Source organism: Stegodyphus dumicola, chromosome 10, assembly GCF_044657685.1.
Source record: "Stegodyphus dumicola isolate Sdum_Otavi_A_Nest chromosome 10, ASM4465768v1".
Lineage (NCBI taxonomy): Eukaryota > Metazoa > Arthropoda > Arachnida > Araneae > Eresidae > Stegodyphus > Stegodyphus dumicola.
The window spans coordinates 96,854,297-96,881,976 of record NC_140777.1 but is presented as its reverse complement, the minus strand read 5'-3'; the positions used below and the strand labels follow the sequence as shown (position 1 = coordinate 96,881,976).

At 34.0% G+C, this 27,680-nt stretch overlaps 1 protein-coding gene across 5 annotated transcripts in view; it reads left to right on the top strand.

Annotated features, from left to right (window-relative positions):
* Window positions 1–27,680, top strand: part of sog (chordin short gastrulation) — a 285,742-nt gene that overhangs the window by 138,244 nt on the left and 119,818 nt on the right. For all 5 annotated transcript variants that reach the window (XM_085825296.1, XM_085825299.1, XM_085825297.1 and 2 more), the window contains 2 exons: window positions 17,944–18,061; window positions 24,048–24,147. In XM_085825296.1, coding sequence (XP_085681422.1) covers window positions 17,944–18,061; window positions 24,048–24,147 — 218 coding nt within the window. The remainder of the gene's footprint in view (window positions 1–17,943; window positions 18,062–24,047; window positions 24,148–27,680) is intronic.

Genomic DNA, 27,680 nt, shown 5'->3' with positions numbered 1-27,680 from the left:
TACAACGCTATTATACATCAACTTTAGTTTTACGCGCGAGTAATTGAAAAACATAATAAGAAAATCGGTCACAACTCATTTCTCGCCCTTTTGGCGATAAAGGTAGACCTCGCATGAGGTAAAACTTCTTGATATCTGCCACTTGCAGTAAGAATGAAAGATTAACTTAAGTTTGTAAAGTAACATAAAATTTTACTTATCTTTGTAATATTCAGACATCCTTTTCTGGGCCCAGTCTTTAAAGGTGCTGCAGACCGTAGCTTGGTTGATCCTCCTTCTTGTACGGGCTCGCCCTTCAGTGCTTTCCTCTGGAAGCTTCCGTTTTTCACCACTACGGCCACCCTTGAACATCTTCCTTCTGTCCTCTGCTTGTGGTCTTGGCCGTTTGAAGGCAGCTGGTCTTGGTGGAACCGGGAAACTTCTGTCGTGATCCTGCTTGGACCTCGTTGTTGGCCGTTCAAATTTTTCTTGTACTTTTTCCTCCGCCGCTGATGGCCCTTCCGCAGTTCGGCGACTTTTGCTGCGGAGAGTTCTGTCGGATGAGTCAATCTTCCGTTTCACAGCCGGGTTATAGTTGCCGTCCTTTCTCCCGGTCTTTTCCACATACGTCGCCCTTCTCCCTTCTTCATTCTGGGGGTGTTCGTGAACTCTGTTTTTTGGACGGTGGAACGGCTTCTTTTTCTTTGTACCTTCAATTTTTCCGCGGGGCAATTTTCTTTTCACTTGCTTCTGTCTCTCATTGGCTTGCCCTTGTACTTGTCGTTTTCCCACCTCTGGAACTTGTACCTGCGGTGTCTGCCGTCCCGGATCCTGCAAAAGATCTGAAAAGATTTGCATTTTATTACGGTCATAGAATGGTTTTATCTGGTCAATGTTTGCGGAACAGGTTTCACCATTTCTTGCCTTTAATACTACAACAGCGTGAGTTATTTTTTCTATAACATATGGTCCTTCAAAGCGTGGGAAAAATTTGGCAGTTTTATCTTCTGGTGCTGAAGAAAGTGAATGCTTAATTTTTAGTACTTCATCCCCTACTTTATAAGTTACTCCCCGTCGTTTCAAGTCATAATACAATTTTTGTTTTCTTTGTGCTACTTCTGTATTCTTTTTTGCTTCTTTTATTAGTTTTTCTATATCACCCATTTTAAATTCTGGGGATCTTTGTTGCACATAAAATAGTTTATCTAACGGTGTTATAATCTTTCTGCCTAGAAATAACTCAGCAGGAGTTTTTCCCGTTGTATCATGTTTTGCGGTCCTAAGGGCGAAAGCAAATTCATTGACATAGTTATCCCAGCTTTTATGAAAATTTTTAACATAACTACGGATAATTTTCACTATATTTCTATTGACCCGTTCCGCTATATTTGATTGCGGCCGATACGGGACCATTTTTAAATGACGTATGCCCAGTTTTTGGCACATGTCTTCAAATATATTACTTACAAATTGAGGACCATTATCCGATATAACTTTTAGGGGCGCCCCGTATTTTAAAATATATTTATTTAAAATAGAATCGGTAACTAATTTCGCGGAGGCTCGTTTTAAGGGAACAATTTCGGTCCATTTACTAAAATGATCAACTATAACAAGGAGATAGCGACTTTTGTTTAACTGACTTTTTGGGAAAGGGCCCAATAAATCGATGCCGATTATTTCATTTGGAAATTCGGATTTAATACTATTTAGAAACCCGGCCGGGCGGAAATTAATATAATTAACGGCTTGACATGTTGGGCAGGACTGGACATACGCCCTTGTTAACTTTTGCAGTTCAGGAAAGTAGACTGCCTCGCGTACGCATTGAGTAGTTTTTCGAATACCAGCATGAGAAGCTAAAGGGCTGTCATGGAGCTCTTGCAGGATATTTAATCTAAGACTAGCTGGGATAACAGGTCGAAATTCGTTGTTGGAATTCGTAGTTTTTGTATAAAATAATAGACCATCTATTAGTTCGTAATGGGCCGCCCTATTTCTTATCGCCACAATATCTTGGTGGCTAAAATTTTCAGGATCCTTCAAATACTCATAAATACTTCCAAACTCAGGATCCTTACCCAGTTCGGTTATTACAGTTTCTCGGGAATTTATTGTACACGCTGTCAGCATTGCAACTTTTACGGTATTACCCTGTTCGTCTAATTTAATTCGTGACAGGGCATCTGCTACGATATTTTCCTTTCCGGGGGTATGCTTGATTACCAGATTATATTCTTGCAGCTTGAGTGCCCATCTTATTAACCTTGGGGATAAATTTTTTCCAGAGTACAATCTAGTTACCGCCGCATGATCAGAATATACTGTTATCGGCGCCTTTCCAAAATAGACTCGGAACTTTTGCACTGCTAACAGAACTGCAAGTGCCTCTCTCTCGGTCGCGGAATAGTTTCTTTGTGTTTGATTTAAAGTTCGGCTAAAAAATGCTACTGGCTGCTGATTTTGCGAAAGTACCGCTCCTACCGCATAATCCGAAGCATCCGCTGAAATTTCTAAATTTTCATCCTTTTCAGGAAATTTCAACACAGGGGCTTGCGTTAATGCTTGTTTTAATTTTTCGAAAGCACTATTGGCTTCGGCCGTCCACGAGAATCTTGCCTTTTTCCTTTTTAATTTTAACAATGGCTCAGCGATAGCCGCAAAATCTTTTATAAAGGACCTATAATATGAACAAAGTCCTAGAAAAGAAGAGAGCTTCTTTGCCGTGTTTGGAGTCGGATACTTTTGTACAGCGATTATTTTTGATTCATCTGTCTCGATCCCTTTTTGCGATATTTTGTAACCTAAATATTTTAATTCAGGGGCTGCAAATTTGCATTTTTCGACATTAACTTTTAGACCGGCCTCATTTAATAAAGAAAACACCTGTCTTAAATCCTGTACATGTTGGTCTAGATTATCACTAGTAATAATGATATCGTCTAAATAGATAAATGTGGACTTTCCGAGAACAGGTCTTAACACAATGTCCATGCATCGCTGAAATGTTGCTGGGGCGCCTGAAAGGCCAAACGGCATTCGCAAAAATGCATAAGTGCCAGACTTGGTTATAAAAGCAGTCTTAGGCACGTCCTCAGGCCTGATCCCTATTTGAAAATAACCATTCGTTAAGTCTAAAGTTGTCATAAATTTGGTTGATTTTATGTTCCTTAAAATTTCTTCTATAATCGGTAACGGATATACCGGATATTTCGTTATGGAATTTAATTTACGGTAATCAATAGCGAATCTCCACCTTTTTGGATGCTCCAAAGGATAATCATTATTTTTCTTACATAAAACCACCGGACTAGCATAACTACTTGAGATAGGCGTTACGATCTTTTTACGTAGCATATCGGTAATATGCCATTCTATAATTTTTTCCTTATTCTTATCATACCGGTATGGTTTTTGACGAACCGGCAATGCATCTCCGGTGTCAATACTATGGTTAGTAACCTGGGTAAATCCTGGAATATCACTAAATAAGGAAGCAAATTCACTTACCACTTGTCGGATTCTATCTTGCTCGTCATTAGGCAGGTGGTCGAGATTTACCCTTGGCGGTTCAACCTTTTCTACACGCACTGGTTTCATCGTCAGCTTAAGAGACGCTTCATTAAAATCCAGTGTAGCTTGTGCGTCTGAAAGAAAGTCTATTCCTAGTATTAAGTGTGCTTGCAAATTCTTTACTATAAAAAACATCACCTTTACTTGTTCGTCCTTGATACGGATGTACAAAGGTACTTTACCTACGCACTTACATTGTTCTCCTTGCGCTGCTAATACTGTTGTATTATCCGCATTATATATGCGGTATTTGCGAAAATACTTTCTAAAAAAGACTTCTGCCACACAGGAACACTGCGCGCCGGTATCCAGGAGTGCGGTGGCCGGGATATTATTTACCAAGACTTCAATCTTCGGAAGAGTTAAATTTTTCACCATTACTGTATTTAACTTGTAGGAAGAGGGGTTTTCGTGGCCTTCGGATTTCCGCACCCTCTCGTCAGCAGAAATCCGTTTAAGTTTAAATTATTTTTCCTTTCGGTGCTTTCCTTCTTTCTCCACTGGCCTTGAGACTTTTTTCCTGGGTTGCTATTGAACTGTCGACGTTCGCCGGCTGTTTTTGAATGCTCGGGTTTCCTTGCCCACTGATTCGCTTTTTCTCCGTAGCCATGTGCTTGAGTTTGCTGTAGTCTTGGCGTACCAAATTGGTTTCGCTGTTGATATTGGCGTCTTCTTTCGACGTCCGCCGTTCTTCTACTTTCAAACTGGATTGCTAGCTCAAATAATTTTTCCAGTGTAGTCAGATTTCTCAATTCAATAAAGTCTTGCACTTGGGGTAGTAACCTCGGCAAAATCACTTGAATTATTTCAGGATCCGGACGGTTTCCATACAAGAGCTTGAAAACGTGAATTTTTCTTAAAATAAACCTGGAGAGGTTTTCCATTCTTTGTTGATATATACTGAAAAGTTCTGTTTCTAATTTCGCACGATCCCTTACAACAGGGAAGGCTTTTTAGGGCAGTCTTGAAATTTTCGTAGGTATAGGTGGGACTTCCTGCTTGACCCAAGAGACTTCTGCCGATACATTTGAACCAGTTAAGCGCTTGGCCCCTCAAAGCGCTGGTAGCTAAGGTAACTTTTTGAAACTCGTGCACGGGGTAGAGCATGAAGTGGTCATCCAATTTTTCCAAAAAACTGGTTACCTGTGAGTTTCCATTAAACGTTGCTTCTGGTTTCATCGAAGCGCGCATGGTCTGGACAATATACCCAAATCCTTCCAGGGCGGCAGCTGGCATTTCTGGATTCTGAGCTGTTTCTGCAGGCAGCACAGGTTCTTCTTGAAACTCGGGCATGATTATTCTTCGTCGGGCGCCACTATCAGGTTCAATGTTTCTTCTTACCTTCTTCGGAAACATACAATGACCTGACTAGAACAGAGAGCTTACTAAAGCTATGTTCACTAATTGTAGTAAGTAGACAGGATACAGACGAAGGGTATACAAAACCCTTTATTTTTTCTTTATATACAATGACTTCCGTACTTCGGAATACAATGACCCTCCACTCGGGGTCTAACTTAAAAGATATCAAAATAAAACTAAACTCTAATTTAACTTTAGAATAAGATTGGCCTTATAATAACAGGAAGCGTATGTAGCACAGAGACTGTGAACACTACAATACGTTTAATTTATCAAGAGGATTAAAACCTCTGGCCTGGAAGGCAAAGTAGCAACTGCGTAACTTCTAAGGTAAGCGGCCTGCTTCGAACTCACGGCTTCCTCTCCTCTCTGCTTGGCAAAAAGGCCACACTTAAATACTTGGCGTTCGCCAGACAACTTTGCATAAACTCCTTCACGCTTATAATTCTGGCCGGAAGTAGAAAATAAGAAGTGATAGTAAAGATTTAAAATAAAATAAACGTTAGTAAAACTTAAGATCCTTACAATCTTGCTAAGAAAACTGAGCACTGATATCTTTACTTAGAAAAGACTAAAAAACAAAAAAAAAATGTATAAGGCAACACTTAATATTAGTCTGGAATTCTAAAGATGGACTGCTTTTATAAATTTTGTGATTGTGAATCTGAAACGCTCTATGACCAAAGGTTTATACTACAAGTGATGCAATACTTTCAAGCCAAAACATGAATACAGGTGTGTGCCTGCCTACTTTTAGTTATCGTTGTCCACTGCATGGGAGAATAGAATAATATCAAATGACTAGTGTTGATCTTTAATTAGCCACTGGACTGAGGTTCGAATTCTGAAGAGGGCATGAGTCTATCCCTTTCCCCATTCCCAAAACGGGAGCCCTTAAAATATATCTGTTCTTTGCGAAGTTGGTGGCGAAAAAGATATTGTGAGGCTTACCATTCTATCCCATAATGTGTTTTTCATCAAAATTACCGTACGGTTTCAGCAGATAATCCTCATATACTTAACCATAATTTAAAATAGTCATTTCTTTGATTACAATTCGAAGTTTTGAGTGAAACATTGTCATATTTATTATTTAAAGACAAACGAAATCCATTGAATGCAGTTGGACTCTGATAAGAAATAGGAAATCAAAAGAAAAACACTTTCGCACTAAGTTAGTTTATCTTATTAGGTATTATTTACTATACCAGTATAGATAATTTTTTTTAACTTTCCTATTACAACTAGCTGAAATACCTGACGTGGATCTACGCACTGTGAAGAGGGGGATGGGGGTAGTCTTTTCAAAATCTCGAAGAAGACATATTCGTTCAAGGTGAATTGCGTCAAGCTTACCAAACTCGACTGAAATTATAGAACTAATACAGTGCCATGTGTACGGTTTTAATAGGAAACAATACTTGCTTTGTTATCGGTTATGTCTTTTTTCTGAAAATCACCATCCACTGCGGCTGATTTCTTCACTGTTTTCGGACTATTTGCAAACAGCTGATAGAGAGCGCAGTTAAATACTGTATTAAAGATTTTACATTTTTCTGGAACGTTCTACACTGTAGAAGACAAACTTTGTCGAGACAAACTCGACAATTTGTAAAGGGGAATAATGTATGATAACACATTTACATATCTTTATACATATATATATCATTATCTTAGTATTTACAGCGTAATTCACCGTGTCTACAAAATTTCTTTACTTCGCAACCGTTGTCCATAGACATAGATTTCTAATTACAAAATAGGAAAAATACTGTAGAATACGAACTGTGGCTTTAAATAAAATAAACATTTTTCTTTTTACTGTGCAGAAATATGCTTTTTTTTTTTTTTTTTTTTTTTTTTTTTTCCGTGATGTCCTGTTTCGGGCTTTCTGGATGTGGCAGCAGAAATCGCGCCATTTCGGGCTTGCTTCTTTTTCCTTTCTGCCAAAGTTCTGGATGAGGGCATCAAAATCGTGCCATCTTAAACTTTTCATCGTAGCTAGAAGCATTGGGTCAGGTTTTGAAAGGAAGACATTGTTAAAGGAATCTTATTTTATTGTATTTAATTTACTCTGGAATAAATTGTGAGCGAAATGAGAAAAACAGAAAAAACGATTCTTCTTAGGGCGCATGACGAACAATTATTGTGACCGAAAATAGACTTATTTCCTTAGTTTTAATACCACACAGTAACTTTTATTACCATGTAGTACCATATAATAACTATATAGTAACTAGTAATTTTAATACCGCATAGCAGCCTTTGTTTTGGTAACTGAAGACTAGTAGTTCGGTCCAGGGCTCGAATCGCAGCGAACGGGCTCGAGTGTTTTGCCATAATCAAATAACCCAAACCAAATGCCGTTTGGCACTTGGCTGTAAAAAAAATATTGCTTTTTATTGAATTTTTTATGTTGCTCAGAAATCCGCAATAAAATGCAGAAATGCGCTTTATTTTTAATGTAATTTTAAAAATGACATTTTTGTTTTATCTTCTTTATTCTTATTAATCATTATTTTCTTTTTCTTTGCTTTTTATTGAATTTCTTTTTATTTTTTCTGTTATTGTTCGGAAACGGGCTTTCTTTTTATTGCGCAGACATTTTCCTTCTTGCATTTAATAGGAATCATTTTTTTGTTGTCATTCGCTTTTTGTGCAGCCTTTCATCTGAATCAGTTGTTTTTCGCGGTCATACAGAAGCGTTCAGTTTTTACGATAGAAAACTTCATACTTTACCCACCCTCCCGAAGCGAGGTTTTCCTGTGAGATACCAAGCAAATCGGGAAAGCAGCATTTAAAGGGGACATGTACCTGACTTTAAAATGCCTGACAAATTAAATTACAATAAATAAAATAATAAAAAAGAAGAAAAAAAGGATTTAGATTTTAATATCGCTTTAGAGGGTTTATACAGGTTTTTATGCTCTCTCTGAGCTGGTATTTTGCCTGTCTGCTCTTGGACTCACGCCAGCTGACACGACTTTTCTTGTCTTTTAAATTTCGTTATGAAACCTCGCTTACTTTAAACTTAGAAATTTTTAAAAGCATGTTTTTAGAATTCCCGTTCGAGTGTCGCTATATATCTTTCATTTTTTTCAATCTTTTCGCACTTTATTTTCTCAATGTTCATTTTTTACAAGATTGACGTACGTAGACAGTCCCCCCCCCCTTTTTTTTTTTTTTTTGTTATTTTATCTTTATTATTTAACTTCGGTTTCTTCATGCTTGCGCTACATAAAATTCAACAGTAAGATCACAAAATATTTAAAAACAACGTAACATTAGAATTCTTGTTAAATTACTAAGTGTTGCCATACCGTTTTTTATATTCGCTATATTATTTTTTAAAAAATACTACACGGCTATAATATTTGATGGATACAAACTGACAAATGAGGATCGAGAGTAATATCACTTTCCCTGCTGTATTAAAAAAAGTACCAACGTTTAAAGTAGTTTAAAAAAAGAAAAAGTAGGTAATGATTTTAATGAGCTCAATTAGTTTAATTTCACAGTTCCGGATAGTAGTTTAGAAGTAATAGATATGAATAACTGCCATCAGTGCTTTTAAATCGATTATTTTGTTCATCCGTAACAGAGAGTCACGGTGTGAGAGAAAACTTAAGTGCCTAACGTTTTGCCGAAGCATCAGGACTGGCGCATTAAAGATGAAATTAATTAATTTCTTGCAGTGGCCGCTCATTTCTTTTAAGTGGCAACACGTTGCTTTCAATTCGCGACGTTTTCTGATTAAATTTAATGCGTATGTATTTTGGGATTTACGGAGCGATAGCTAGGTAACACAGCTTGAATCGACGAATTTGTTAATTAAAATTATATTAAGTTTGCATAAAGCAGAAAATAAATTAGAACTAATTTCAATTTCGGGCTTCGAGATGCACATATTCGGGAAAAGAATTCTGTGTGTTCAAAAATGGATGACTATAGGTGTCGCCGTTTGTCCACAGCGCGAGCATAAAGATACGAATGTTCGATTTTACTATTAGAAATGTGTCTGGACTACAGTTTAGTTTTAGTCTTTCAGTCATATTCGGGAAAGTTTCACTTTTTGCACCTAAGTAAGCAATGCTAATTTTTATCCATGAACCACTTTTAATTCGATTCAAAATGTAGAACTGGATGAAATACTGTAGTAGTTTATCATAACAATAAGGTGTTGTCATAGGCTCTCTTTGAAATACGTGCTTTTAGGACGTGAAATATTTTGTTTAATATACGATATTTTGAGTCTGATGACCCATGACTGCGTGCACTGCACTCGTTTACATCTTTCGAGATAATGCTACGACTGCCGAGGAACATCATTACGCCTGTTATTAATCACTACACAACCCTGCACTGTAACTCTCAACTAAAACGTGATTTTTTTTTGGTCTTTTTGCTTAAAACTTTCGTAAATTTTTTAACAGTGAGCTATAAGAAAGTTAACGTGAAGAATGAAACAACAAAGAAAATTGTTAGGATCATCCTGAAGGTAAAAAAGTTATAACTGAAAATTATAAAGATGACATGAGTGTTCAGGGGCTAACCTTATTGTATACAGCAGTGGTCTCAAATTGGAGGCTTGCGGGTCGCATGCGGCCTAAGAAGATCTAAGAATTACGTGTGTGTTGCAAATACAGGTGTTGTGATATTTGATTTTTATCCAACGGGGCAATTTGCCACGAAGGACTATTAATTTCTTTTTGGCATTTTGCGTTGATTCGCTATAACTGTCGGTTCATTTTTCAAATTCTTGCCACTAAATATTAGAGCTCTGTATTATACTTAAAGAAATTAAATAATGAAGAATCAACATAAATGTATGTATGTTTCTCTCTGTGATAAAACAACGGTACCTAGTGCCATCAAATTTTGAATAACATACGTTCCTCCCGATTATGGGGATCTAGGAGCCCAAACTTATTTTGTATTTTGTAAAACAAATTTTCATATTTTGTAAAACTTTAACGACTTTTTGATTAAGAAACAGCGATTTCAAAACGAGCAATGGCAACACTGTACGGAGGGTGACAGTGACCAATGAGAACCCCTGATGAAAGTAATTTATAGTGACTTCTACAAACTTTATCAGAATGGAAAAGCCATCAGGTGTCAGGCTAAAATAAGAAATGAAGAAGTTTACAATTATATATAGAAATATCTATTTTTTATTTTAGACATCGAGAAAAAGTTTAATAAATGAGAGAAAAGAATTTTCACAATTTTCTAATTTTCGTTTTAAGTTATTTAATTCTTAATTAGCGGTAATAAAATTACTAGAAAGCATTGTCAGTTTGAGAATTTATTCTATAGTTATCCTCATATTTGAATTATAAACTTGTAACCAACAAAATATCTTACGGGTACCAAACTTTAGATTTCAGATAGAAAACAAATTTAAATTTGAATTTTTTTTCATATTATTATTCTTTGTGTATGTTTTTATAAATGTATTTAGTAAGCGAAATTAAATTGTTTTAAAATAATTTTTATTTTGTTAAGAAATTTTTTAATTTCCAAAAAGAAAGAAATAAAGAAAATGACTTAAAAAATAAGAGGGAGGGAAAAGGCTGTTTTCAGATCGAGTATTCGGTTCGCATGCAATTTAAGATCGTAGATCGAGAACGACGGTATCTACTGTAGCATGTTGAGAAATTGCTTTTTCATCTGGATAACTAAAAAACATTATGCATAGTATATAATTCATCCACTGAATTTCTGTTTTAATATTAAATAGTGTTCCGATAATAACAATAAGTAGGATTTTTTTATAATAACGTACTAGTTATTCTCCCTTTTTACCTTACTGCAAAATTTCGTTTGATATGCGTCCACTTTAGTGTATATGGAAGGGCATGACGACTTAAGTACCGTTACATTTTATCTTAATATCAAGTACTTTTAGGAAGTTTTGGTCATTAAAAGCCTTTGGAAAGGCCACCCGCTACAGGTCCCTTCTTCATCAAGAGCTTTTATTTTATTTTATTTTATTTTTGGTTGCCGATGAAGGCAGACTTATGTTCGATCGCACTGGATAGGGTTTTATTTGAAATCTACGTTCAAATTGATATTACTTTGTTTTGTTCAATTTTAAAAGGCCTGTTGGATATTAAATTTTTTTAATTAATCATTTATAGATTTCTAATGCAAATCTATTAGAAAAAATTTGTTAATTAGAAAAAAAATAATATTTAAGTTTGGTGTTCTTTGATCTTCTCGGCATCAGTTTAGATTATTCCATTCGTTCTGTTCACTCATCAGATGTACACTCATCCCTTTAGAACAGGAGTTGTCATCCAAGGGCTAATTTCTGACTTTGAGGAATGATGCTGTCAACCTTTTATTTAACTTTTTAAGTATTTAGTTTCAGTTTGTAAATATAAAAAACTATTTATTCTAGTTTTGATATTTTTCAACATTTTCTATGCCTTTTCTGGTTTGATTTATTAAACACATTAAAAAGTAATCTAAATAAATATATATGTATTTTTCGAATTTGGGAAAGAAGGGGGAAGGGAAATTATCGTGTAACGACAATGAAAGATGTACGAGAACCAAAATGATTGAGAACCAAAAAAAAAGTTTAGCTGACCACATCTCAAGTGGGCTGTATTTACGAGCGCGTAAATAAAAATTGACGTTGAGCATCATCTCTCCAAGACGACCACCTCCACAAAAAAAACAAAATTATCTGGAGCCGTGGATGCTTGCTTTAGAGAGGTTTTTGAGCATGTAAGGAAAACTATATAAACCAAAGGTATCAGAGATTTGTATTCTTTTATAACTAACTAAAAAATACTTGTATGGTAAATAAACGTGTGGCAACCATCTCCCTAACAAAACTGTCTCCGAAAAAAAAAAACGGATCTGTGTGTATATAAACAAGGATAGGCATTTATTATTAGCTCTCTAAGGCTTGCCCTTTTTTGTACAACATAAAATACATACTGTATGATAAATGCTATCATAACAACGGCGTCCTAACAAAAGTACCTCAAAAACTGATCGATATTTGGGTACATATAAGCGAGTATTGGTGTGGATCATTATCCGTCTAAGACGACCATCTCGACAGAAGACTCAAATCACCTGGGGCTATGGGTAACCTTACAGAGGGTGTTCTGTGTAACAGTTACTCAGCGATTCATGTTCGATGTATTCGGATATGGTTTTAGATTAAAAGTTATAGTCATGTGTATATGTACAGCAATCATTCCACCCAAAATAATCGTTTCTGTCTAAAATGCAGGTACAGGTAGAAGTGAGCGGAATTCCAAAATTTCGCCTTTGATCGTACGGGTATAGTTTCTCCGCACTAATTGTGCACTTGCACCTCAGTTTTGATGCAGAAGATCGGATCCCACTCTTTTTCCCTATTCACTTGACAGTAATTTAATGTGCCATGATGTGCAGACATTGTACGCTTACGTGTCTCAATTCACAAATAAATCGGTTAGCGAACAAATTACCTGTTCAAAAAAATTTTAGTATTTTTTCCTCTCATGTGTTTTATATATAAATTTTTCCTGACTACGTGATACAGCTTTATATCAATGAACAATTAGTAAATGTTTTAATTAGTTAATTTTTTACATAATTTTAAATATTGATGTTAATTTAAATTCGTAATCATTTAAAATTTAACTCTATTGTTGTTAATTTTTTTTGTAATCAATGAGATTTTCGATATGACGATCCATTGCCAAGTATCGACCTCCTTTAAAATTCCATCAACCCCCAGGGGGGGGGCCTCTGCAGGCCCCTCCAGGGAATCCCTGTTCTAAAGCAGGAACTAAAAGCAGTTGGCAACTTTGACCCGAAAGTAATGAATTTGGAGTTCAGGTGTCTGTAACGGCGCCGCCAGAGTTTAGTAAACCCTACCTGACTTATTGAAATGGCATGCAAATATAAACTCCATCAAAATAAACCTCAACTTAAGGGATTGGACTTCATACAAAAACGAACACACCCAAAGGTAAATAATTTACCTTCTTATAAAAACTCTCGAAAATAAAATAATCTCTCGTCCTTCCCATAGAGGAGCTGCGCCATACTTTTCCTTATACATTATCAAAGAAAAAATACCGTATTCCCCTCCCTCTCTTATCGACTCGAGTTTTCCTAAGCCTGTTTTGGTAGATCGTAAAGAACGTTGCGGCTGGCGCCACAATGCTCGAACCACGCCTAGGTAGACAGTTCTCTGCAGTCTTTACAGGCAGAGTGGAATTAAAAAGCAAAGATTAATAAAAAGAATAATAATAAATGTTGCAGAGGGAATTATAAAAAAGAATGGGATATAAAATAATAATATATCTTTATATAAAATGGCGTTAATATGGAAGGGGGGAATTAAATAATCCTTTCGCTTCAAAGCCTACGCAACGACGGTTAGGCAAGGTCGTAAAAATGTATGCGAATTTTGAAAAGGTAAACCCGTGTATTGTCGCCATTTGTGGCCACATCATCATCATCAATTGAATCTTTCGGGTGTTAGTGATACTAATAAGTTTTTTTTTTTCTTATAACTCGAATGTTATGAATTCTATACAGCAGACTTGAAGGAATTTTATGGGCCTAGCGAATATATTTCAGTTATATCTGTTGAAAATACGATGCTGCAAAGATTTTGAAATCATTATTTTCACTAGCATAGAAACGAACAGGTCTAACGCGCCAAAAAATTTATAAATGGAGCTAAATTACAGTGTGACGTAATTCTTAGTCAAAATTTGCAGGTACAGATTTTATTAACTGTTATTAATGCGTGTCAAAAAATAAATACGTTCGGTTACTCATTTATGTATGAGCAGCTTACCAATTACCACCTGCAGAAGATGATGATTAAGATAGTTTCTACTAATTTCTCTTCAAGGCTATAAACTGCGCCGAAATCTAAACGCTACCGATTGTCAAACTCGGTAGTAAAACTCGGTAACTTTGTAAGAAAATGTTCAAACTCGGTAACTTTGTAAGAAAGACGTTTATAATTATTTACATCTGCAAGCAATGCATTTTTGTTTATGCGTTGAATAAAAAATAGCTATGTTTATAATTATTTATGTACAAATATAAGAATTTCTATTTACGCGTATAACTTAATTCCTTTATTTTAATTTTGTTCCGTTATAAAAACCATTCAAATTCTTTATAACTGTGATACACAATTTTTTAATTAAGAACACTAGAAGCAAAGAATTTAATAGCAAGATTCTTTACTTCATTGCATCAAAATGTTTTGTCGGTTGTTGGTGAAATTTTCTGTATTATAATTTTATTCCCTCTTTTTTTTTTATATTTGTTTCCTTGTAAAAATCAAATTCTCTCTTTTTTTTTTTTTTTTTTTTTTTTTTTTTTTTTTTTTTTTTCAAATAACTAGTAATCTGTAATTTTTATTTATTTGTGTGTGTATGTATCATTGGGGAAATTAGATTTTTATTGAGGAGGAATTTAAAAACAAAACCTTATATTTATTTCATTGTATCAAAATTTTTACCTTACATTTAATTCTTAGTTGCCTACATCTGAACTTTCGTTTCTAAAATCAGTTTGAACAAGCACTTGTGTTGCCAAAAGAATTAATGTTGCCATAAAATTCTAATGTGTCAATTTTATTCGCTCTTAAAATTATAAGTTTTATTTTTCGTTTTGAATTTGTTTCGTTGTAAAAATCAGTTTCAACCAGCGCTAGTCTTCCCAAAAGAATGAATGTTGCCATAAAATGACTAAGTCTCAGTTTTATGCGCATTTAAAATTCCGAGGAAAAGTTTTGGTCGATCAATTGGATTGAAATCAAAATCACTGTCAGCTAGAACTGACCAAAAATGGCGGACCAGCGGCAACTCGGACAAATCTCTTCGCCGAACTTCAGGTCAGAATTCGATCAGTTCTTTTTTTATTCTTAGCTACTCGATGGACATGCGAGGCACGCGCGCCATACCCGGAATATTTACATTTTAGACTTCAGTTTTTTTGTTCTTTTTTCCTTCCACTATTTTTTTTTTCTTTTTACTGGGCATCGCCAATTGGGGAGACGACGGGCTGACCTGAAATCAATGGAAGCTCTTGGTTTGGCCAAGGTGGCGCGACTTGTTGAAGTTTTCTTTTTTTACCTTTCTATTTTTCCTCCCGCTGTCTTTTTCGAAGGCGCATGGGTGCTGCCTGCCATATCGATGAATGAGATACATATTAGCGGAAAAACGAGTTCCACTGCAGACTCCTATTTGCCGCTACTCACCTCTCCTTAAACTTCATGGAACATCTTTTAGTGTTGAAAATCACAAAAAGAGAAGGGTGGATTTAACCGTAGTATATATATTGCCTTATTATTCATTTAATAAATTTTTATACATACAATAAAACCCCTGGAAACCGGCAGTATCAAAATAACGGCGCTTCCGAAAGTCTAAATCAGTGCATTCGCGGAACCCTTAACTACAAATATTTAGGGGGGGGACGCCATCCTTACCCTTAGAAAAAGGTATCTCAAAATAGTATTTAAAGTATATCAGTATGCTATAGGTTAGGTACTGTATGTAAAGGCAATTAGAGAAAAGTATTTTATATTAAAATATTTTAACATAAAATTAATGTAATTTATTCATTAATAACGTTAACCCTTGCTCCAGATGTCACGCACCCTTACGTTATATTTAGTGATTGGGATGTGCTTGCATTTTTTTTCCCTTGCCCAAAGTGTCCAAGTCTTAATGTTCCTGCAGTCGCATTTCATATTCTGCCTTAATTTTTTTCCATATTTTGTTTTTGTTGCCACGTACGTTGAGAAAGGTATGTAACTTAAATACAACAGTTTAGAAAGGCACTAATATGTTTATAGGCGTTTGAGAAACTTCTAGGTATTCTGCATGAATTTGCAACTAAAGATTTCGGACCTGTCATTTCTTAAATTTAAGTTTTTATCAACGAATCGATTGCTATGTCGATAGTTTGTTCCCTTTCCTTCATTTTCAAGCCTACTGCTCTATCGTAGCACTCGAACGGATTTTTTATATTAATTATTCATTTTCTATTCTGAAAAGACTCTCTTTATAGTTTTCTTCAACTGAAGGTGGGTGTTCAATTATTTAATTTTTAATAATATCGTGTATGTGTTTTTAATAATATCGTGTATACTCTTTAGTTTGGCAAAGTCATTATCTTTGACATAATCATCTCGTTATATGTCGAATTTCTCTTTTTCTTTTCCGGTACCCGAGGTTTGAAGATTTGACTATAACAATAAACGAACGAAGTAAGCGTAACAGAATTTTACTCTTTTCACCATCGAATACAGCAGAAAATTATTTTTCAATAAAACTTGTATAAAATTTGTAATTTAATTTCTGAATTTTGGGCCATTTGGAAATTGCGCTATTTCTTAGACCAGCGGTCGCCAACCGGTGGTCTGTGAAAACTTTTTGATGGTCCGCAGAAAAAATGGGTCATTATTTATATTTTTATGAAGATTCAGTTTAAAAAAATGACGAGTAACAAAACCTATTATGGAATGTGTATTATACTTTTTTTTTTAATTTTAGCTACTACTTTTAGCGAAATTCCTTCTGAATTTAGCGACTTTTTAGTTACTTTTGCAGGTGTATCTAGTGACATTTGAAAGTGAGAGTCGGCATCCATGGGTATGCTGCTGTTATCAATAATAGCGCGAACTGGAATTCTCTTACCTTTTGAATTACAAACATATGCTATTATAGTCGTTATTAATGCAGTTTTTCTTCGTGTCAATAGGCAACCTGGTGGATTTTTATGAGACCCATCTGCATTCTTGTTTACAATTGCATCACTGGAAGTTTCCGTTTTTGTTGTTGCTAACATTTGATCGATGGTGTTATTGCTGAGTAAGCGATGATTATTATGTTTACAAAATTAAAAATTGGTGGCATAACACTGTCAGTTTATTGACATTGCTTTGCGTTTGCCGGTTTGTTCTTGCTTTTCGTGAAGTTCCTTTTCAGTGATATGGAAATGTGAAGCTTTTTATACAGGACGGCAAGATTTTTGTACTTTTCATATAATTTTTCAATGTGAACGAAATATGTGTATCAGTGAGATGTTATTAGTGTTTTAATTGCTACTCATAATCAGGGGCGTAGCCTGAATTTCCATAAAGGCATGCTGCTGAACATCAAATATTTCGAAATTATATTAACAAACGAAAATTAAAATTTCATATATTGAAAAGCTGATTTTTTTTTTCGTATTAATATGTTGTTTTTAAGGTCTGATTTAAGGTTTTTTAACTCATATTAATGGTCTGCCAAGTATTAAAATTATATATGTAGCGGTTCGTGAAGTTATAAGGGTTCACTACCACTGGTCTAAATCACGAGATCTATTCATTTAATTGCTTTGACAAATGTATAAGCCATTATATTATCTTTTTAAATGTATCCTGAGCGCCCTACGATCTTATTATTCGCGATGTAAAACTATAGAGGAATTTTGTCGGTAAAAGTATTCTGTCTATTATTGCCATTAAACTATCTTCTTTTAGAACATTCATTATCAAATGCATTTTATAAAAATAAAAGTTTATTGTAAAGCTTATTATTATTTTTATTGTAAGGAAACATTTTTAATTGTATTTTATTATTTTTATTAAATTCTATTAAATGGGAACAGTCCGAATCTTCTGTCTAAATGTCTAAGCTCCAGAGTGTTGCCATTCGGCAAAGCGTAAAATTTTTTTCTCCCAAATTGAATCTTTTATCAATTAACAAACTAAGCAATTTTAAAGCAATCAACGCAGTTCTGTATTTAAATTATTGTGATCACCATTTGGGATTGTGAAAGGACATCGCTGAAATCATTATATATTTTTCCTTTTAGTTTTTTGAGGTGGTTAGTCCTAAGAATAATAACATTCTTAAAAAAAGTATTTCAAAATGACTTTCATGTATAATTAATGCTCTTGAGGAATGTAACGCACAACCTCTTTTAATAAACAATGTTAAATTTTAGTTAAATTATTAAATGATCATTCATTTAAATGATGATTTTCTATTACAGAGTTCACTGTTTTGCTGACGGGCAGAATATTGGTACCTCCGGTTCTGACTTCAGGTGCAGCGCGTGGTTACCTGGTCTACACTAAACGAGATTTGCACTACACAATTCACTACAGAGGGTAAGTGTTGCAAGGATCTTAGCATCCCTTCTTGTGCTTCAGAAATGTGCACGGTCATTACGAATTATTGTCGGGTTTTAAAATAGAATGGAATCTCGGATCACAAAAAAACCATTTGAACATAAAAGTCTCAGGTAACGAACGGTGTTTTGAACTCTCAAATCGGCACAAGTGAATTTAATGAGAGCGAAGTGATTTTTAGTGGAGGAGTTGTTTTAGAAAACCTGTGCCAATGGTTTCATACTCGCGGCATTTTAATTATGTATTAGTTATAAATACTCGTAGTTGTAGATATATGAAATGAGCTTACGTGCGTAACTTATTGAAGGAGAAAAGATAGAATGAATAGGTTGGGACTTTGTTTCTGCTGTTGTATGCTTGTACGTCATGCTACATGGACTGGTGTAATGTGAGAGAACTTCCCGCGTTGGCAGAGTTAGTAATTTAGCTTGCTAGCCGACAGCTGGTGGCTTTTCAGTATTCTGAAATTTCCAATTGTCCTGTTATGGTTAAAAGTTATTTAAAGTTTAATATTTAATATTTGCTGTCAGCGCGTTTGAATTATTAATTAGAACCAATAGAAATTTCTGGCATGTACTAACTTGTAGACTTTAGATAGAAAATAACATAAATTTGAATTTCTCCCTTTTGTGTTATCAGTATTTTTACATATGTTTTGATAGATATTCAGTTAAATGAAATGAAATTATTTTTTATGTTAAAAATTGTTTTAAAATTTCATTAAAAAATACAGATCGGTCATTTCGGCCCCATGCAATTTGAGTTTGAGCACTTTTGAAAATCACCTTGAATGTTCGTAAGTTGAGACATAATGGAATGGTGCCAATATCACATTGTCCATGTCACATTAAATACGTTTATGAAAAACTTTATTTTGACATAATACACAATAAAAATTTATCGGTACTTTTCCGTTTCGCCGGCGCAAATCTCGCCAAGCGGACTTTATTGTCGACAACATACAGTATACACATACAAAATGTTGACAAATGTTAGTTCTAAGAATTTTTATTTTGAAGGTATAAACATTTTAATGTCGTTAAATTTTGTAAAAAAGCCAATAAATAAAGACAGCAAATTTGTAAAAAGAATTAATTTAAGAATTTACTATGCTTTCATGATACAACATCCTGATTCCGACGGTTAATATCACGTGAGCCCAAGTGATCTCATATCACGTAAACTACGCTACAAAAATCTAATTCTCTCAGTAATTATCTACATTAATTTCAAGTTAAATCTTAATTTGGAGTACAAGTTTAAATGCAAGAATTATTTCAATTCGCATAAATAGCTTACTCAGAAGTTATGTAAAACCGCAGTGCTTTACTTCGCTAGTGCATTCTCATTAGAATTGATGAACTTAACCCTTGACTTTTCCTTTTCTATATTTTCGCCATCGGGTGAGCGGTGTGATTGCATCCTAATTGACTTAATTACCGCCCGCGAATGGTCTTAGTGCATAAAATTGAACTATCTGGTAAAAATTCAGTGTAATTGTATGCCAGTATTGAAAGAAACAATCTGATAAGAAATGGCTGCGACTTGTTTTGAAAATGAGGAGTAAAAGGTTACCATCGAGGATATTCGTTTGGCATCGGTTGTACCATTATTGGCGACTTTATCGCCTGCGCCGGCAAAACGGAAAAGTGCCAATTTATCTTTATTTCAAGGCTTCAAATATGCGTACTCCTCGATAGCCCGTCTCTATTCTGTCTCTGCGATTGAAGAATTCCTTAGGGTTACCGTATTTATCGGCAGCAACGCGGGCACTATCACCTCACATAAAACGGAATTTTTAAAATTTTTTTAACCAAAAGTGATCCGTTATTTATGCATGTCTTACAAAGTAGTGTGTCCGAAAAATTTGTTTTATCATCGAAAACGTTGAGCGTAGATATATACTTTCAGTTTCAAAAATGTTTTCCATGTTTTGGCATTTTAAATTTAAAAAAATTGATTACTAATATGTGCAGATTTCTTCAAAGCGTGCGAAGACTTTTGTGAGGTAACTTTTCTGTTAGTTTTTTTATTATTTATGTTCCCAAAAAAAAAATTCTGTGTTCGTAAAATAACTAATGTTTTTCCCGAGAGAAATTTACAGATATTATCGAAAAATTCTCATTTTCAAATATTAATATTTGTTAATGAATAAAGAAATATTTGACTGAAACTCGTCAGTATACGAACACTTTTGGGAGCCAATGTAAATTCCTAAGTGTCAAAATATCACCAAGTAAGGAATTAAGTCGCCAAAGAGCTTCTTTTCCATTATTTATTTCATTATTTTGCATATTTATTTATATGCATTATGTAAAATTAGCCGAGAAAGCAACTTAAGTCTTGTTTAGATTTTCAATACCTCTATTGATTTTAAGGATCATCAGACACAGATCCCTCTTCTTTAGGAGCAAACCCCTGCTTCTTAAAGAAAGTCCTCTGAAAACATCAGCGTCAAAGTTTTGTGTTATATTTCATAAATTTTACATTTGTCAGTGAATGAGGGGATTAGGGGTGTAGCATTCGTCAAATGATTTTCAAAAATGTTATGAGAACTACCAGAAATAAAGCTATTGCGTTAAAGATAGTTAAAAAGCAAAACACTTTGTAAGGAAATTTTTACATTTTCTTAATTGAAGTGCTGTGAAAGTATCTATTCATACGTTTGCTATCTCTAATCTCTAAGTTCTATAATTCAAGCTCCAATTATATTACAATAGACGACACTTAACGAGTTCACGGCTAATGTTATCGATTACCGAAATACTTCGCTTATTATGATCAACAATTCGATTAATGTTATAAAAATGTTAAGTTCTCCAAAAAAAGTCCAAATTAATTTTAAAAATTGTCAGATGATTGAAAAATATCCCGAAGTAAGAGATTAGGTGAACAAGATGCTTGGTTTTTATTTTATTCAGTCATTCAAAACTAGGCAAAAAAGCAAGCTTTTGTTGAGTTTGGCGCATATTTTGAGTAACTCTATTGATTTTTAGAACAATCAAATGCAGCTCTCTCTTCTTCAGACGAAAGCTATCTGCCAGGACCTTTCTGAAACGAATCCAGGCACGTCATGTAATAAACTTTCTGAAAAATGTAAAGATGAAATCTTTGAATTTCTTATAAATGCTAATAAGAAGAATGGCCTCCGAAGATGCAATTTCGGTGAAATAATTTCCAGAAGCACTACAGACAGTTCACAAGTGAATTTTTTTATCGTGCTTACGGACAATTCACTAGCAATGACTTTTTTCATATAGAAATGCTGTAAAAAGGATTACGTTTCTGTTTGTGTTGATATTAAATGAGTGAAATTGGGTTGCTAATTTGAATGATATTTGCTTCTAATCGTTTAATATTATCAAAATAGCCTTGGACAAATAGGATCATTAAGATCCACCTCCTGTATCTATAAAAGCAGATTTTTGAAAAAATGTTTCCATCCCCTATTAATTTGAAACTATTTTAATCGCGCAACGAAACAATTGAACCTGGATAGTGTCGCCGTTGTTCGCAAACACAGTTTTGAAACGCAGATGTTTAGATCTGCCTATATCCAGTTGCCACTAAGAAGATTTAAAAATGGAAAAGTAATTTATCCATTTTTATCATTCAAGTTTTCTTTTTTCCTAAATAAAAGTCGCCCAACGCATCGCGCGTAATATATGTGACGAGTTTGACGTCTCAAACAGGTTCCCTCCAAGCATCGGAAGAAGTCTCTTTAGATCTCAACTCCGATGTTTAATGAGGCTGCAGTTTATGAATGAACTTGACAGAGTTGTACCCGCTGAATGTTTTTTTATATCGCGTCCTAAATGGACGTGTAGGAGAGGACCTGTTTCGCCCACCCTCGTTAAAAGATAGATTACTTTGGATATGTACGGTACATCTGAATTCATTTCGGATAACACAGCGCCGGACTTGTTTTCCTAATGTCCTCATTTTAGATAGCAATATAGCAGATGAAGAAATGTGTAGATTTCTTTGCTCTTGATGAAGAGGGACCTGTACCTGTTTGCCCTCGAAATCGGTAGAGTTCTTGACACGAGATTGTTGCTTTGCTAATGTTATATTTTACTTTGACGGGTTTTAATTACTTGGTGTTTTTTCTCCATTGCTATTTTTTCTCGTCCTGGAACGTTATCAAAATAGACATCTACTAACGTGATCCCTGGAAGTGGCGCATGCTGTAAATTAAGTCTAACCTTTATCTGTAAAAATGTTATTTTTAAATCCATCTTGCATAAAATGAACATTCATCTAAACAAAATAATCCATATCTATAGTAAGAGTAAAGGAAGAAAAGCTATTATATATATATATGTTTTTTAATCATTTATCGAAATTATTCTAAAAATGTGAAAACACCCTCTGCAGATTCAAAACAAGAGTAAATATATTCGCTACGTTTTATGACATTTGGATACTTTACTGGATTGAGTATCTCCAAAAACCTTCAAGTTATTTGGCGTATAAGGTTAGATAAGTCTGTAGAGTTACAAATCCATTTTCTGACTTTTTTCCGCGGGGGGGGGGTCAATATTAAATGCGTCAGAAGTAGTAGCGACAATATGCGACATTGTTATTTCTTTAAAAAAGTCGTGAAATATGACCTGAAAGTCTTCAGTCACATTTATAATTTCTGCAACGTATTTTTCAATGCTGTAATTACAATTTTGATGATCGGACATATTTGGAAAGTGATTCAAATTGTATTGTGGAACATTTTGGTTAGCATAATGAATTTTATTTTCCATGCATTAATGCTACGCATCATTTTAATTACCTTACCTTTTCTTTGCAATTATAAATTTTTAATCACCAATGCAAAATCTGTAAGAAATGCTAAACCACTGAGCCAAGTTTCATCACTTAAATTTTGCTCATTCTTGAACTTGCTTTCTGAGAAAACTTTTTATTTAGGTAATAAATCACGAAATCATTGCTGATCAGCAGCTATAATTCTCCTAAAGTTCTGATCAGAAATAATTTGGACTAGTTAGATTATAGCATAGCACAGGAAGATTTTCCGCTTAAGAGGAAGGACGCTTTCGTGGAAGATTTTCTGAAGGAAAGTGACTCATACACGAATGAGGAAACCTAGTCACCTAAAAAAATTCCCATTCAGTCAACTCGTTTGTCAGGATTTAAAGTCGGATCAACTACCAGTGTTTAGTAATTTTATCATTTCACCGTTGTGGAACCTTACTTCGGTTTGTAATAACCCTTCATCAAGAGCATTTTATAGAGACGTTGTTTGAGGGAAATTCCTTCAGCTTTGATCACTATGTATTTTATATTAAATTGTTTGCTGGCTAGCACTTATTGGTGACATATGCAGTGTTAGCTAAAAAAAGCTTTGGAATTCGTCAGCAGTTTAATGTTAGAGTTACATGCGGCCTATCATTGCTTCTGCTCTGTCTTCTGAGATGGCAGTTAATGAGGAAGTTTTTAAGAAGATTGACTATATCTACACCTCTAGAAATTATGTATAGCAATTCTTCTTTACATTTTAAGAATAATAAATAAATTCTTGAATACATTTGGAAGGAATAGTTATTTATGCATCATTATCTAGAATGTCTCCTGCTTTTATTATTGTTATACGATTGCAGACGAATTTTGTAAATAATTGTTTAATGTCCTGCTTCCATGAAACTGCATGGTAAATTATTTTATCGTATTTCTTTTTAACTAAAGTTTTATTATATAAAAACCATCTTTTAGTAGTATTTTATTTATAATAAATATTCAGTTTCTTTCGGCTGGCCTGGAGAGATTATTTAGAAACATCAACGAACAGCTTGCTCCATCAGTACTATTAAAATTTTTATTTTAATTATTTTGCATATGATAATTTAATATGTATTTGTATTACCGTAGAGTAAATTTGTATAAATTTTTAATTATATCTCTTCTTGGAAATTTAAATGACGTATATTAACCCAACCGCATTTTATTTTAGAATACCTCGGCCAACTTCGGTGCGTTTTACCAACGAAGAAGGAAATATTTTGGAAGAACATGACATTCCTTTTGCACCCCACCATATTCAAGGTTCAAAGGTAAAAAACACTTTGGTCAAATTTACAGTGTCCTTTTTCTGTTGTTATTGAATTTGTCATAAGTTTTAGGATAAAACCGTTAATGTGATCGCGATTAATATTTTTGTTCACATACTATATCGAATTACAGAACTCCCGGCCGTTTATATACGAAAACATAGAAAGTACATCTCTTATTGGGAATAACAATTCGGTTAATAGGATCAAAGTATTAGCGAATAATTTTTTAACTAAAGTCTCCAACTAAGGGATCGCTAAATAAGGTCAAAATAAATTATAAAAATTGCCAAGTAAGGAATTATGTCGCTAAATACCAATTTATTTTCGATTTTACTCACCCATTTAAAATCGGGCAAAAAAGCAACCTTAGTTTAGCTCAGATTTTAAATAACTATCCATTTTGAAAATGAACAATGGGTCTCCCTTTTTCAGAAGTAGAAAAAATTTTGCAAAATTAAATTTAAAAAAATTTACCTGAAACATCTACGCCAAAGTAAGGTTGCATTTTTGTCTATTTTTAAATATGATATTTGCATGTTCTCTTTCATTGAATGAGAGATGACCTCTGAGTATATTAAAATTAGAGATATAGCATCGGCCCAATAATTTCCAGAGATGTTATGAACTGTTCGTAAATGACAGTTTTCGTTGAAAATATTACGAACAGTTCATAAATAGCATTTTCCAAATAAAACTTTTGCTCATTTATATGTTCCTTGTTGCATATACATTAAATTTCCTTTCTGTTTTGTTCGTTTGCTCTTATCGTTTAGTAGCTCATCGTTCGTTGCTTTCATCGTTTTTCATCTCTTAATCAAAGTAGTCGTGGATAAACGTCATTACATTAAGCGGCACGCGCTGTATGATTGCATTTTAATGCACAAGATTTATGAAACTATATTCAAACAAAACAAATTAAGATAGCTTCCTGTGTTCTTTATGTAATAAAGAATCGAAGCCAAAGTTTTGAATTACAGAATTTTTTTATTGTGGAAAATTTGATTAACAAACTGCGCGATTTAAAAGCAGTGTGTTGACACTTCGAATACCGTAAGATATTTATTTATGTTTGAAATTTAATCAGAAAACTAAACCATTTAAAAGCAAATCGTAAAATGTTTATATTTTGAAATTTAACCAGAAAATAGACCGATTTAAAAGCAAGATGGGGCCTTAAGGTGAAATTTAAGAGATTTGTCTTTCAGATTTAAGCAGCAAATTGGGCGACTGAAATTAGACGTGTTGCCACTGCCCGAAATAAAATATTTTTATCTTCTACGGACTAGCCTATTGGGTAAAGCGTAGGATATTATCTTCCCAATTTCATCTCTCTGTTATTGATGAACAAACTAAACACTTTAACAATAACAAATGCAGTTGTTAATCTCCCTTCTTAATTACTCATTAGAATCATTACATATTTTTTTCTTTTTAGCATTAAAGAACCCCTATTACTATTAAGTGTAGCTTAATACACTTTGAAAGAAATGCAACCTGCATTTGTATTGTATTTCAGCTTGATTTCTAATTTGGCTAGTGAATAATAACACATAAATTGAAATCCTCAATTTTTATCATTAATTTCATTCTTCCAATCTGCTTTCAAATGATAAGTTTTAAATGAATTAACATAAAATCCAGACATCAGAATGATGAACAAAAATACGTACAATTATTTTTTTTAATGGTTGAACATTCATAGCGCAAGTTAAAGTTTAAGAGAGAATTATCTTCAAGCATCATGTCAGTTTAAAATGAGGTGAATATTTAGTATTCAGCTTCGGCTTAGGCCAAATAATAAAGTGAAAAATATGCCCGTATTTGCGCAATTAAAGTTTACATTTATTATCAAAAAATTTTAATTGAAGCGCTCCTTTTCTTTTCTATGCACTGTTATAATATAAATAATAAACTAATAACTAATACTAGGTTTTTATTAATATTTTAATTACATTACTTTGCTTTAATTAATATTTTTATTATCATTACGTCGTCCTTGAACAGGAAATGTGGAAATTAAACTTAAATTACGATCCGCGATGCTTGAAATTGAAATGTCACTTGACATTGCAAAATGAAACATAACAGAGATACGCATTTTTATGCAACTCAGAGGCGTGAACATCTCATTTTGGGAAACCTTAATCCAAGCTTGGCATATGAAAAGAAAAGAATGAAGAGGACACAATAATAAAAAATTATTGATAAGCACTAATGAGTTTTCAAAATTGTTAAATTATATTTTATTTCAAAACTTTTTATCGTTAAGCTCATTTGATTATCCATAACATCACACACAAAATCAAACAATTTGTTAGCATCTGAAAGAGTATAGATATGAAATCGTACAGAGTATGAATATTCATTTTTTCCCCTCCATCATGTATTTGGATACTTAACACAGTGAAACTACTGAAGTTAGACACCTCTGTTAGTGGGACACTTGTACTGGAAAAAGAAGTTATCCATAGACTTAACATTATGCTACATGTCTTTATGTTTGACACCAATTATAAATTTTCGTCATCATCAAGTATGGAAATTGATTCCTGTATGCTATTAAGAGATTTTTTTTTCTACTGATACTTTTTCTACTGATAATTTTTTTTCTGTATATCCGCAAACTTTGTCCGTTCGTAACTATACAATAGGGTTTGGGGGTTGATCAAAAGATCATTTAATATTAAAAACAACCTGGGAATTAAATGAGACAAGCCATAGGCTTACAATTAAAAATTCTGTAACTTAAAAAAATATTTTTATGACTTACTAACAAAAGGTACAAGAAGTAGATTGCTTTCTATAGAAAGATTAAAAAGATGCTAAATAATGAGCCGATTTCACGAGGGGTTGAAAAAAAGTTCATATTTATTGATGCGTTAAATTTACAATTAATTATTAATTTCGAATAAATTTCAACCACAAATCGAAAACAGAATTGTATAAATCAATTAAGTAGGAAAATTTTAAAATATATATGTATATATTATTACGTTTTTCCTTTTCTGACACCAGTCGTTGCGTTATTTTCTTCGTTCACGTTCGTACGGGGTTGTGGATTTGGAGTAAATAACGACGACACTTGATGAAGTATCGAAACACACTTTATTTAGCCAATGTTAATCAGGACAGCTCCAATAACACTTTTTACAGTCGTCGGAAATCTACTATAAACACGTTGGAACAATCAGTGACACAGCCTTCACACTGTCAGGCAATAACGGTGGAAACAGCTTCACTGCAAAGCACCCGAGTACAGCTCCTAACTCTGCTTGGTTGTTTTCGGAACTCCACGTACTCTCGAGATTCTTGTGTATCCACGCTACAACTCGCGATGCACTCGACGATACACAAGAGTATAGCTCTCTGAGTATCGCCGATACACAAGAGCTATACTCTTGTGTATCGGCGATGCACTAAAAGACTCTGTCGATGCACTCGACGACCAACTCGGGGCTAGACTTCGAGACACTCGCTCAATGACTGACTATCACTATCAGCTCGGTAGACGAGGCACACACACTAACTGACTG